At 38.4% G+C, this 14,887-nt stretch overlaps 1 protein-coding gene across 4 annotated transcripts in view; it reads right to left on the reverse strand.

The window, feature by feature from the left end:
• Positions 1-14,887, reverse strand: part of IMPG2 (interphotoreceptor matrix proteoglycan 2) — an 85,585-nt gene that overhangs the window by 33,879 nt on the left and 36,819 nt on the right. For all 4 annotated transcript variants that reach the window (XM_040484373.1, XM_040484372.1, XM_040484374.1 and 1 more), the window contains 3 exons: positions 12,494-12,552; positions 11,101-11,121; positions 2,862-3,106 (listed from right to left, as the gene is read on the reverse strand). In XM_040484373.1, the coding sequence (XP_040340307.1) occupies positions 2,862-3,106; positions 11,101-11,121; positions 12,494-12,552 (325 nt within the window). The remainder of the gene's footprint in view (positions 1-2,861; positions 3,107-11,100; positions 11,122-12,493; positions 12,553-14,887) is intronic.

Here is a 14,887-nt window from a genome sequence, read left to right on the forward strand (position 1 = left end):
TATATATATATATATATATATATATATATATCTTCAATAACCCTGCTCGCTTCCTGCAGGCTTGCGTTTTATTTCTGTCCTGTGCATAGTCAAGGACCCTCTTGGCTTGTCCTGCAGGACCCTCTCTTGGCTGGTCTCCTCGAACCGAGCCTGCCTGCATCAATATTAACACAATCTATCTGAGTTACAAGACTCCAACATAAAATATTCTTCTCATTATTACATTTAAAACATTCCTATGTAATTTCTTTTTCTTTTTGCAAGCATTATTTACTCTTTTCAAGATTCCTGTGAAGATGTTTTTAAATTGATTTTTTTTTCACTTTAATAAAAAAGTTAAGCTGAAATTCCAACTCATTTGGTTGATGCTAAGAATGGAGAAAATTATGCAAAATGATTTCCTTTTTGGCAGAAAGGACCTGTGAAAAGTGGGCTAGGACACCAGAGAGTTTATCATTATACCAATATTAAAGAGCAATAGAGGTAAGACAGTAGATTGTATAACTTAATTCAACAAAGGTTTACTGAAACCTTCTAGTTACACAGACTTTGATAAAGCTGAGACTATAAACATTAATAAAGCCAAGTTTCTCCTATGCAAGTATCCCCTATGTCAGAGAGATAAACACAAATTATACACTGAAGTGAGGGCATGTAATACTATGTATGGGATAGAAAGAAGAAATTGATTTTGCCTGAAGGGGAGAGGGAATCTTTAAAAGCTAAAGAAAAAAAAAAGGATTGCCACAATTTGATCTGGTGTATGCACCAAAAATGGAAGCAGAATCTCTCTTTATTCACCTGTTACCACTGGCCTGACATAAAGGGATCAGTCAGAAGCCAAAAACCCTATTCGGTTTAAGTATTTCCCAAAACTCTTTTCAACTGTGTTTACAGTTGTCTTCTATGGGTCAAGGATGATATATCTTTAAAAAATGATGACCAAGTTACCTAGAAAGCTGCAGCCATTCAGAACTCTCAGTTGGCGTGACAATAGAAATAGATTTTAGGGATGAAATTTTGTACAACTGAAACATTCATCTAATGAAAGATCAAAGCACCTGAATTAGTTTGTACTGTATATCCTAAAGCTTTTGTTAAATTCTCTTAGAAATTCTCCGTTGTTGAACTCCTTTTTTAGGACATCTTCTAGGAGATATCTCTACTCCCAAGCTCCACATAAAAGGAAGACCTTGCTATGCTGGATTTAGTTTCCTACACAATCTCACTTGGCCTGCTGTATACCTTAATCTTCATGTCATTCTTCCACTACTTTCATCATTAACCTTGGTGTTTGTACCTTCTGTTCAGTTTAGGTTCCAATCTCCTTCAGGTCATGACCTCCTAGCGCTATCTTTCTTCTGATCCCAATATCCAGATTCCTGGGAACTTCTGCCTATTTGCTGTCCCCATAGTAGTCTTCAACTAGTCTATACTAGCCTTGCCAAAAGGAATTCAGCAATATCAGATTATAACAAGCCTCTTCTCTTTTCACTATTTTATCTAGCTCAGGTATTCCAACAAGATAGAATGATGAAAAAGGAGTGTATGAGAAAATAAGCCCAGGGTACCTGCACTGCTCCAAAATGCAAAGGTTCCTTAGTGTTTTAGAACTGATAGCGTAATGTCACTATCATCTACAAAGACAGTTTCTCCACTTTAAAGTCCTGTATAGCCTATATGAAGCCCAAGCTACTTTATGACCCTGACCTAGCACACTGTCATATTAAGGAAACATCATTCTAGCAGACAAAATAATTGAAAAACAATTTAAAGTTTTAGTTCAGCTCTCAAAAAATACCTTACTTAGGAAGAAGGAGTTATACATAGTAAAATTTTATTTAACCTTTTTTCTCTCTTTTCTCTGTCTTGTGTCTATTTGTGTTTGTTTATTTACACACACACGCACAAACACACACACACACACACACACACACACACACACACACACACACACAGGTCTAGATGATAAATGCCTGAAAAGATACAGGATCTTTTCTCCTAAGAAAACGTAGGAATTGAAGAAGGTATAAAATGTATCATTGTTAGTATTGCCTATCATTCATGAATTTTCCTCTTTGGCAGCTGGTACTTCTCCTATGCAATCACTTCAATAAAATATACTCCATGGACATTTTAAAAGCTAACTACTCTTGAGTGAAGAAATCATAAAGAAAGAAACATGATGTAGCAAGTAATTTAACAGGACACCGTGTCCCTGATGAGTTAAACTGTTGCAATACTAGTTACCAGATTCTTAGCAAACTTTAGTATGAGATTAACTAGGCCACTCTTTAGCCTCTAAATCCAAAGTAGTCAACCTCACCCTGGTGATCCCAGATCCACCTATCGATTTCAGATCATAACTGGCTCTCTCCAGGTATCTAAATTCAAACTTAGTACTAAATTCTCTGGGATTCTCCCCATCACCCAGTATCAGTTCTTCTTTCACCAAGATCTTCCCTGAACTTTCCTGAGCTACTCTGTATCTTCTGCTCTCTGGCTTTTAAGTCGTCACACCAGTTGATTTGCCTGTAGAGAATTAATGTGTTGGTTGCTCGGGCAGCCCTATAACCTGTTTCAATTCACACTTACAGGTTCTATTTCTGTTTTTCTTGTATTTTCCTATTTCCCTAAACTATTTCTACATCTCATGCTCTTCTCTACTTTCTCCTCTCTTTGTGGCCTTTTGTCTACAAGTATTCCTAAGAGCTCCTGATTGGTCTCTCCAAAAGAGCTGTGTCTCATGCAGTCTATAGAATGCTCAGAACCACACATATTTAAGGAAATCAGTTTTCACCAGAGTATATTGGAAAAGAAGCGAAAGCTATACAAGGACTTTATGATGGATATCAACTCACCATTGATAAGCCGGAGGGAGTCAGGATCTGGATTCAAAGAGGAATTCCCCAACAAAAAATTCTGGTGCAGTGTCTCAGCAATATAATCTCTGAAGTTACTAATTGCATAAACAGCAGTGGGCTTATCATCCAGTCCCACAAGACCATGGTTTTCCACCTTGTTGGAATGAAGGCTAATTAGGTCCCAGGTGGTATTGCCGATGGCCTCACCGTTGAAGGTCACTGCATAGTGAACATCTAAACCACTATGGATTAAAAGAGAGAACAGATTAGGCCCTGCTAAGGAAGCACAAAGAAAGGAGCTTTGAACCCATGGAGAACAAATATTACACCTGGGTGTGGGGAGGGGCTCATAAGGCATGGATTCCACCACCATTCGCTGCAGACAATGTGACAGGTATTTCACATGCTTTATCTCATTTAATTTTCATAATAACACTATAAAGTCTTTATTATCTTCAGGTTATTATTGAAGAAACTGAGCTTTAAAGAAGTCAGAAGAATTTGCCCAAAATGTTGCAACATGTAAGTCAAGATTCAAACACATATCTGCTTGACTCCAGCACCTGCATTCTGAACTACTATGCTCCACTCTCAGTAGCTTTCATTAAACTATTATGCAAAAAAGTCATTAGGAACTTTGCTCTAGTCATCACTCTGGCTTCCAGCCGGTCTATGAGATACGGCCATCAGAAGCAGTACCCATCAAGTCACATCAAGATCCTTCCACAGGAAAGGAGAACACTACCTTCTTGAAGATAAACCACTCAAGATAGACACGAGATGAAAACAATTGCCCTCCTTCAGACATTCTAATAGGAGGAAAATGACTCCCAAACCAAAGCATACAAATAATTTAAGCACTCCCTCCTCTGAACTTACTTATAAATTATTATATATTCTTTGATCACAGCCTTTATGGTTGTGTAAAAAGATTTTGTTTAAAGTGACTGCCTTTCAGTCTGCCTTTGAGTTTTTATCCCCAGTGTTCAGCATGGTACCTTCAGGGCACCCAGTGCCTACTAAATAAATAGAAATCTAAACTTGTCTGAATATAAAAATAAAACTACCGTCTAATAAAGGTATACACATATCTAAACAAAAAGTATCAACATAATGAGACTGATCTCATGGATTCTAGGAAAAGAGATTAGTCAACTAATTTATTTCACTATTTAGTGGAAATCTTCTGACCAATGTATTATGGCTTCCTTGTAAAAGTAGATCCTTAGATTGGAGAGAGCCACAAAAAGCTAGCATGGCTTGATGATACTGGCCATTAAGATCATCCAACTTCCTTTCTCTTATTTCAAGCTTGCAAAAAGACCTTTGATTATAACTCCCTACAGATTTTCCTATGGGTAAAGAATGCATGAGCCAGACAATGCAACAACTGGTCACTTGGCAAATCTCTTGCTTTAAATCAATCAATTGGCATCCTAGAGAGTGCATCATATCTTATGATTTGGTAAGCACGAATTGGTCTTAAGAGACCTGTTCTTCCTGGGAGTACAGGCAGTTTTGGACCTGTCCTAGGCCTGCTTCCTGCAGATCCACACCCTGGACTCCAGGGGACACGATGAAAGTGACCTCCCTCACCAGCCATACAAATAATCAGGTTTGTAATGATGTTTTTATCTTACTCTGAGTAACTTCCATAAGATTTTCTTCCTAGATCTGATAAGCTATCACTTCTAATGGGATGGTTTAAGGTGCTTTCAAGTGGTAACTGCGGATTTTGACATCCTGATGCTCTACAAAGTAGTAAGACATCAGCTTGTTATCTAGAGCTTCCTTCAGTCTCTTAATTTTTCATGTCAGAATATGTTGATTTATGGGTAATTCCTGACCCTCTTTTGTAAAGTGTATTTCAGTAAAATACACTAAAATAACCAAATGATGGCACTGAGGTAGAATAAAATAGTAAGAGGGACACCTACTGGTCAGAATTCACCACACAGTATGTGTTCCAAGCATCTAGCATAATGCTTGACTCATAGTAGTTCAATAAATACTTTTGAAAATTATGAAAGAACAAATGGTCAATTTTATTCACTAATGCAGGCAGATAAGACAACTAATTTGTGCCACTTAAATAACAGTATGATATTCCTGACTTGATCCAAAGAATTTTAGTCTCTACATTTTTCACATTAAAGAGCATGCATTATCTTCATACATCTCTGTCTTCTGAGTAATCATTTTAGAGATATTACTTCACAGCCACAACCATACCCCTGAGGATATGCCTGCTCTTCCCAAACTCTATGGGATGGACCATGACTACATCTCCAGAAAGGTGAGGTTCTTGGGGTCTCTGCAAAACCAATTTCATGTTAAGACAGAAACCAGTGATAAGGGAAAAAATGGAGGAAAAAAACTGATTTCATTCCTATGCTATGCAGAAAACCAGACAAGGAGAATCACTGGGAGTCTACCATGTGCCTTGCATGACTTTTAAATATCACACGGAGAAGATCAAGAGAAATGTTCTTGGATCAAGAAATCTGGGGGCACCTGGGTGGCACAGTCGGTTAAGCGTCCGACTTCAGCCATGTCACGATCTCGCGGTCCGTGAGTTCGAGCCCCGCGTCGGGCTCTGGGCTGATGGCTCAGAGCCTGGAGCCTGTTTCCGATTCTGTGTCTCCCTCTCTCTCTCTCTCTCTGCCCCTCCCCTGTTCATGCTCTGTCTCTCTCTGTCCCAAAAATAAATAAACGTTGAAAAAAATTAAAAAAAAAAAAAAAAGAAATCTGTGTAGTCTGGATTAGATTACAGGTTTTACTCTTTATTGACAAAATATAATTTGTCTCCCAAAATTTGCCTTGGATATCTAAAAATAATACTTCCGTTACAGTCTACGTTATCCAGTGAGGAGAAATTCATTAAAGAAGATAAAGTACCTCAGAGATATGCTACAATTCTTTACCATGGTTTTGTACTAGAAAAAGAACTCAAAGAAATGCTTAAGGAATCAGGAAACCTTCTATCTCAGAGCTGAGACTGTCATTAGGAGCCAAAACAGACTGAGTTCTGGCATGGTAAATGTAGTAAAGAGACATCTTAGGATGAAGGACAGAATAAAAGAAAGCCCAGAGGCCAAGGAAGTACATAAGAGGCAGCAAGCACATTGAAAGACAAAACATGATCTGACTGAAGAAAGCAGGGCTGGTTCTCCACACTCAGCACCTCTGAGTTAATCAGCCACCACTGTATCATCATCTTTCATCTTCTGAACTAGACTGAAACAGCTGCTATATAGAGAAAGGTTCTCCAGAAACGTCAATCATGTGGAGGTGAAATTTACCCTTTCTTACTCTCTTACCTCAAATGCCCTGATTGGCTGTTTAACATGCACAGATTTTAAAGAGACAAAATAAAAATATTACCTCTCATTAACATCCACCAAAATAAACATATTTCAGAGAAACTCAGAAATCTTTTATAAAATTTCTTCTATTACAAAGAAGGAACACACTTACAAAGCCTGGAGCTGAAATTTTGAAGTATACCAAGCAGATATATTATTGATTCACTTCAAATAAGTAACCTACTAACTTAAAATAATATGTGAACCTTGAGACAGGTACAAAGCAAATAGAAAATTTCGTATGCATATAAATGCTTATGGAATAAGAGAAAGAGAGAGGTTATATATTATATAAATGGACTATTTCTGTGCCACACATTCATTTATACACAGGTCAGGACACAAGTATACCAAAAAGTTATGAATAAATTCCATCAACTGGCTAATATCTGACAATACCGAACAATTTTGGAAACTCTACCTAGATTAACAATTCTATCATAAAATCTAATGGCTTCATATTGTTATCTGTGTCCCTATAGAGGACATAGCACTCAGTAACTGGATACCATTCTTTTGGTCATAGGATTAACATGAGAGTTTGGGTTGTTTTCATATTCTAATCATGCCAAGAGGGCAACAATCAAACAATCAAGCCCTCTGGTTGAGAACTTGCCATCAACACATTACCTATAATATATACACACAAAACAGTTTACACATACTAACAGTATAGAAATCAAAATTCTGATTACCTTGGTCAAAATATCTGATACCTCCTAGTCATATAACTTATGGCAAATCAGTTTGTCTGCCTTGGGCAAAATATCCCCACCTCCAGAAGGAGAATAAATAATAGTTCTCATTTTCACTATCTCACAGGGATATTGAGAAAATAAAATGAAAAAAAAAAAAAAAAGAGGCAGTACTTCGACATATCTCTAAAAGTGGTTTTCATTTGATTGTGTATTCCTAGAGGATATAAACCAAGAATTATCATTTTTGTAGGCACGGGAATTGTCCAATTTCTAGGTACTTACTAAACACTTGTTTAAATAATATAAATGAAAATGAGGACGTCAGGAGGAGTTAAGATGGTGGAGAAGTAGGGGGACTGGGATTTCCCTTGTCCCTCAAACACAGCTGTATTGAGGTCAGAACACTTAGAATACCCAGGAATACAGTCTGCAGAGTGACAGAGAAGTCTCCACAGGTGGACGGAGACAGCTTGGTGAGACACAGGTGGATGTTTACAAATTGGTAGAGATAAAGCGCTGGGCCCCATAGGCACAGAGAGGAGGGGAACCCTTCTGTGGAGAGACAAAAGGAAGAGAAATAGAGGCTGTGAAAGTGTGGTATTATATTTGGAAAAGAGAAACAGCTCTCTGAACCACAGACTGGGGAAGAAGAAATCAGGAGTTTGTACTTTGCAGTTTCTACTTTGCAAACAGCCTTAGGATTTGAAGACCGGGGTTTTCAGGGGTGCCAGACTTTCTCCAGACTGGAGTCCATGCCCTGTGTGTGCACCTGGTGGGGAGAGACCCAGCCCAGGGTACGGAATTGACCTCAGGGGTGCACTGGGAGACCACAGTCCCTTCCCTAGAGTACTGTGGGAAAAAGGTTTAATGCTCTTCCCCCCCCCCCCAAAAAGACCCTGCAGGCACCAGCCAGAGGCCCTTTGTGGACTGGGTCGAGTGGTGCTACCCCAGAAACAGGTCTAAGCAGTGAGGGATCCTTTAAGACATCGGGTTTTGAATACCAGCCAAGCGCTTAGGTGTGGAAGACTGTGGGGCAGGACAAACAGCATGGTTTGAGATACCCAGTGCAAAGAGGAGAGATTGAGGAGTTGCCATTTTTCTCCCCATCACCTACACGATGGGGCTTCAGAGAACAGCACAGCACCCCCAGTGGAGGCAAAACACACTTACACCAAATCCCGCCCCTCCGTGCCTGGTGACTGCATATCTAAAGGAGCAGAACTGACACTGAGTGAACCACCAGGCATCTCCTCCAGACCAGCACAGTCACTGGTCTCAGGCACCAACAGACAAGTGTAGTGTTTTTGTCTGTTAGGCTGGGTTTGTTTTTTTAATGTTTTTTTTTCTTTTTCTCTTTTCTTTTCTTCTTTTCCTTTCCTGTTCTGGTTGTCTGTTTAATCAGGCATTTTTACTCTATTCTTTTTATACCTTTTCTGTATCTCCTTCTTCTTTATTTTCCTCTCTCTCTCTCTCTCTCTCTCTGAATTAAGCCTTATAGTTTCTTTGATTCTCTGCCTGGTATTTTTTTTTTTCACCCCTTTCATCTCTTTCTTTGTATGAGATAAATTTCCCCCCACACCTTTTTCCTTTTTTCCAGGATTACTTCATATGGGATAAGGTTCCCCCCACACACACACACACCTTTTTCACTTTTTCCAGGGTTATTTCAACAAACAAATCAACAATTCACCACTACGTGCAGTGGGATAGAGAGCCAAAGACTCAACAACAGAGTGCATGCAACACACTCCAAAAACACTGCCTAGAGTACCAGGCCCTGGACAGTGTATAATGCTTTTTAATATACTAGTATTCACAGGTATAGGACACATAACAAGCTATTAAAACACGTAAAAGACAGACACCTAGCCAAAATGAGGAAATGGAAGAATTCTCAAAAAAAAAAAAAAATTCCAGGAAGAAATGACAGCCAGAGAATCGCTCAAAACAGATATAAACAACATATCTGAATAAGAATTTAGAATAGCAGTCATAGGATAGTAGCTGGGTTTGAAAAAAAAAACATAGAAGACAACAGAGAATCCATTGCTGCAGAGATCAAAGACCTAAGAAATAGCCACAATGAATTAAAAATGCTGCCATGGAGATAGAAAATAAACTAGATGCAGTGACAGCAAGGATGGAAGAAGCAGAGAAGAGAATAGGTGAAACAGAAGATAAAATTTTGGAAAATGATGAAGCTGAAAACAGAGGGACAGGAAATTACTAGACCACGAGGGGAGAATTAGAGACCTTAGTGATTCAACGTTTATTTATTTTTGGGACAGAGAGAGACAGAGCATGAACGGGGGAGGGGTAGAGAGAGAGGGAGACACAGAATCGGAAACAGGCTCCAGGCTCTGAGCCATCAGCCCAGAGCCCGACGCGGGGCTCAAACTCACGGACCACGAGATCGTGACCTGGCTGAAGTCGGATGCTTAACCGACTACGCCACCCAGGTGCCCCGAGACCTTAGTGATTCAATGAAACAAAATAATATACATTTCATAGGAGTTCCAGAAGAAGAAGAGAGAGAAAGGGGCAGAAGGTTTATTTGAACAAATTATATATGAGGACTTGACTAATCTTGGGAAGGAAACAGACATCCAAGTCCAGGAGGCACAAAGAACCCCCTTCAAAATCAACAACAGGTCAACACCATAATAACATATCATAGTGAAACTGGCAAAATACATAGATAAAGAGAGAATTCTGAAAGCATCTAGGGACTAAAGGTCCTTAACCTTTAAGGGTAGACACATAAGTTTAGTAGCAGACCTGTCCATTGAAACTTGGCAGGGCAGAAGAGAGTGGCAGGAAATATTCAATGTGCTGAATAGGAAAAGTGTGCAGCCAAGAATCCTTTATCCAGCAAGGCTGTCATTCAGAATAGAAGGAGAGATAAAGACCTTCCCAAACAAAACTGAAGGACCTCATGACCACTAAACCAGCCCTGCAGGAGATCCTAAGGGGGACTCTGTGAGTGGAGAGCAGCAAAGACTACAAAGGACCCAAGACATCACTGCAAGCACAAAACGTACATATAACACAATAATTCTAAATGAGGAAGTCAGAATGCTCTTTTCAAATATTAAATATTACAATGAAGGAGTATTACTGTATGTCTAAACATGTCATAATTAACCTATAAATTTGCTTCATAAATTTTCTATTATACTTATCAATATTGCAAGAGAAAATTAGTTTTTTAAATGTTTATTTATTTTTGATAGAGAAGGCAGGAACAGGGGAGATGCAGAGAGAAAGAGGGACAGAGGATCCAAAGTGGGCTCTGCACTGAAAGCAGAGAGCCAGATGCAGGGCTTGAACTTATGAACTGTGAAACCATGACCTGAGCCAAAGTTAGCCACTCAACGACTGAGCCACCCAGGCACCCTGAGAAAATGAGTTTTAAATAAATTTGAGCCCAAAGGCAAAAAGAATGACAAGCAACTACCACAAAGAGTATTGACTATGTTTTTATATTATGCTTTTTCTAAGAAATTCTAGAGTGGATTTTGTTTTGCAAATGAACTATTGTAGAGATGATCTTTCTCCCATTCATTTGCCACTTAAAGTGACACTTGATTATGTTACTGAATGACAGTATACTTGAAAGTGCTTACATTAATGGCAGTTTTTATTCCTATTTTAATTAAGTATAGCTCAACATTTAAAGCACTTGAGAGTCAACAGTGTATGGAGGGTTATATAAACTATATCCTGCGAGCTAAATCCAGCCCAGTGTCCATGAGTTAATGAATTTTCTTTTTTAAATAGTTTAAAAAAATCAAAGCAAGAATATTTTGTGACATGTGAAAATTATGTGAACTTCAGATTTCAGTTTCCATAAACCAAGTTTTACTGGAATATAGGCACATTCATTCATTGTCAGTGTACTATCGATATCTACATTCATCTGATGGCTGAGTTAAGCAGTTGCAACAGAGAACATATAGCCTGAAAAGCTTAAAATATTTACTACCCGACCCTTAAGTGAAAAAGTTTGCCAACCTCTGATCTGTAAGGAGATGGAAACTGATACTGACACTAATATTGGAATATTGGACACTAATATTGGAAGTTATTCCACACTGAAAATACAACATACCATATTTTCTAAACTGCCTTTCAACCAGTGAACAGTATAAAAAGTGCCAAAAAGTACTCTACCTGCCATTTTCCTTGGGGGACCTGAAAATAAAAATTCAAAGTGTTAAGTAGAGTTTGAGACAGTTATAATTGTCACATCATTCATCAAAGTGCAAGTTCTTAATATATTTCCTCTAAAATGTCTCCTTAAATCAAAATGCTTATATAGTATCAGATGCTGACAAATGTCTGTAGATTGAAGGAAGTGAACAAAGACAGAGAGAAGATTCTATTTTAAAAATAATAATATTTACTGTCTTTAAACTTACTTTTTAAACCACTCATAAGGTTTTCTCTTTCTAAATAAGCATTTTTTTTTTAGTAGATCAGCAGAGGACCCCAGTTGTTGGCATTAACAAAATTAGGAAACTTTTTTTTGGTAGATAATGAGTTTTGTAGTTTAAAATCAATGAAAAGAAAATAAGGTGTTATACAGAAAAGGGCTTAAGGGATTGGGAAAGGTCAGGACTGACTAAACTACAGGATATTGCATAGCCTTTAAAATTCATTAATTTTATGTAACAGACACTTAACAGAACTTCCCATGTGGCAGAAAACTGTGCTAAGTGTTTTACAAAAATTAATTCATTTAATCCTTAAGATTATTAAGAGCCATTAGAATCCCCATTTTACAGGTAAAGAAACTGAGGAACAAAGAAGCTACATAATTTACCCAAAGTATTTCTAAAGTTTTTTTAATAAAGCAGAATTAATAGTAAATTTTTTTATACAAATAAGACATTAAAACTTGGTAATTTATCTAAAATCATCAATTTTTGGCCAGGAGTGCCAAAAGCAGGATTTGAACCCAGGGAATTTGGCTGCAAGGTCATGTTGCCTTTTAGGTCACATGAGAGGGGTCTTCAAAGGCCTCACATCCTTAGGTTCTCACAGAGGCTTTGGTCACAACTGGAGGAAGTATTCTGTGAAAAGTGAGAAGGCTGAACTGGGGAGACTGGTCATGGCCCTCTCCCTTGCACAGACAACTACCTGAGTATCTTTGGGTAAATTACTGAAATTTCCTGTGCTCTGGAGTGCTTATTAGAAACAATGAAGAGTAATAATAACTATCTCATAGCATGGCTATTGGGAATAAATGAGTTAATATAGATATGAAGCCTGGCACACTGTAAATGCCACATACATGCTTGCTGTTATTGCTAGTAAACACAGAAGTCGTGACAAGAGAGGGTGCCAAGTTTAAGATGTTGGCACTATTAATTATGCTGTGAGGTTACACAGTACCCCTACTCATGCTCCCCTACATCCAAGAGCTGGGCCACAACTATCCTCCAAATGCCCCAAACCCTAAGAATACGGAGTCTAGCATGGGGGATAAGAGAAAGAGCTAAAAAAGGTATTACATTGAAATAAAGAGTGCTACTGAACATGTACATTTTTAGAGTCTGCTTACCTAAAGTCAAGTACACGGATGTCCTTATAGCCTGGTAACCCAGTAAATGCATTTTCAACCTGTTAAAAATAAAAATAAAATTTATAGCTATGTAGAAATGTGAAAAGGTACATATAAAATACTGCTTTAAGAGCTGACTATAAAGTGCACTGTTTATAACTGGTGGAAGCTTGTACATGTATACAGATACATAGTGGACAGAATGTTATGTAAGAAAACTATACTAATTAACCTTGTTAGAAAATAGTTTTTAAAATTTTCTTTTTTTGAACGTTTATTTATTTTTGGGACAGAGAGAGACAGAGCATGAATGGGGGAGGGGCAGAGACAGAGGGAGACACAGAATCGGAAACAGGCTCCAGGCTCTGAGCCATCAGCCCAGAGCCTGACGCGGGGCTCGAACTCCCAGACCGCGAGATCGTGACCTGGCTGAAGTCGGACGCTTAACCGACTGCGCCACCCAGGCGCCCCTGTTAGAAAATAGTTTTTAACACAACACTGCCACATTTTTCTTTCACATTAAGGTTTTGATATGCTTTAATATTAATTTCTTTCCAAGCTGTGAAAAGCAACTTCTTGTTGGCAAAACACTGCTTTTTCCCTTGTGGGATGAAATGCAGATAACAGCATTAGTTTCCCCCCAAAAAAGCTACAATAGCATTTTTAAAGGTAATTGTTTGGATTAGAAATCTGGTGCAGCATACACACTCATAAACAGTGAAGTATTCGTTTTCTTTCAGTGTAAAGTTTCTGAAGGCATCTGTTTCCTGTTCCTACAACACGAGGGAACTGTGAACACAATCAAAATTAGAAAATAGTCCACAAGCTGAAGCTCAGTACTCAGAAGAGAGGCCCTATTGATTGGGTGTCATGATGTAGGTTACAAAGCAGTGACCAGGTAACTTAATTGGTCAAAAGCTCAACTTATGAGCATCACATTGACAGGAAGCAAGTAGATATTTAAGATCCAGCCATGTAAATCAATATAAGCTTAGTGAATAGAGGGTTGGAAAGAATGCTAACTGAACTAAAAATCTAAAAATAGTCAGGTCATGCATAAATATGTATTTTAACAACATTGAGCATTTAACCCAGATTTCAGAAGGTGACACTCTCACCAGAAAAGTCACAATGGAACCAACACCAGAACAAAGGAAGGAAGTCATTAATGGATTCTGGAGACATCTCTCTCTGGGCATTTGCTTTTAAAGCCAAGTCTTGATAAAATTGGGAGAATGGGATTTTTTTAAAAATCATGGTTCACCGAAGACCTTAACACCTTAAGGATAAAGAATCCAAACCCATGTAACTCTTTGGCTATCATAATTTGCCTTGTTTTATTCTCTTAGAGGAAATACAGAAGTGCCATAATTCTTGTGGGATAAAAGTAGAGATGGAATCCGCAGGATAGGAATTCGAAAATGAGTCAGTCTCAACTGTTTCTGCTGGCAAAGTAAGTGCCTTATTTTATAGAACTAATCCTGCCCTGCCCACCAACCATATCAGTTTTCATAAGATTAAAACGAATGCACCTGAAAGTACTCCGTTAACTGAAAAATGCAATACAACTGTATGTTATTATTATCACTAGGCCCATCTCATTTGGGGCTTTGCCATCTCTTGAGTCTAACCACATACAGGTATTCTAATTCATCACATCTGGTTAGCTACCATACAGGTGTCCAGTTGAATCAGTGCACTTTATTAACATCAAGATTAATAATGGGTACAGCCTACTGAATGACTTCTATGTGCCTGGTGCTTTGCAAAAGCACTTCTTGCAATAATGCCAAGAGATACCTATTTTCCCAGTTTTATAGATGAGAAAACGGAGATATCAACTAACTTACCCAGGGCCGTGCATTTGGTTATGTGACTAAATCAGAATTTATTCAACCCCAAATCTTTCTAACACCAAAGCCCGTATTCTTCCCAATGAATTTCATGCTTTCTCCTCTTCTTCTTCTCCCTGCTTCATGATAAGGATGTTACAGAATTGGGACCAGGACTGGGAAAACTGTGAAGCTCACTTTAACTTCTCAGCTGAATTAAAATTAAGGGGAATGTACATGGTATAAAGGAACACTTTGAAGGGAAGGAGGAGATCTGATTTTCTCTTCTATTCCTAGAGGTTGAAATGACCATCAACAATTTACTCAGCCTCCTGAGCCTCATGTGTAAAATGGAGATGTTTACTCTCATGGTTGCTGTTAGCCAACAGACCAAGCAGCTTGCAGAACATAAGGCACAATGCAAGGACACTGTGTTGATGCTGTGGCTCTCTTCAGGTATCTATGCTCCCAAGCCTATCGTGCTGACCTTTTTCTCTCTGATGTCATACTTGGTGTCATCCCACGCTTATCTTACTCTTCTCATTTAAAAAAAGCAATTGCT

The sequence above is a fragment of the Herpailurus yagouaroundi genome, unplaced genomic scaffold (genome assembly GCF_014898765.1).
Source record: "Herpailurus yagouaroundi ecotype Mexico unplaced genomic scaffold, PumYag 162, whole genome shotgun sequence".
NCBI classification, from domain to species: domain Eukaryota; kingdom Metazoa; phylum Chordata; class Mammalia; order Carnivora; family Felidae; genus Herpailurus; species Herpailurus yagouaroundi.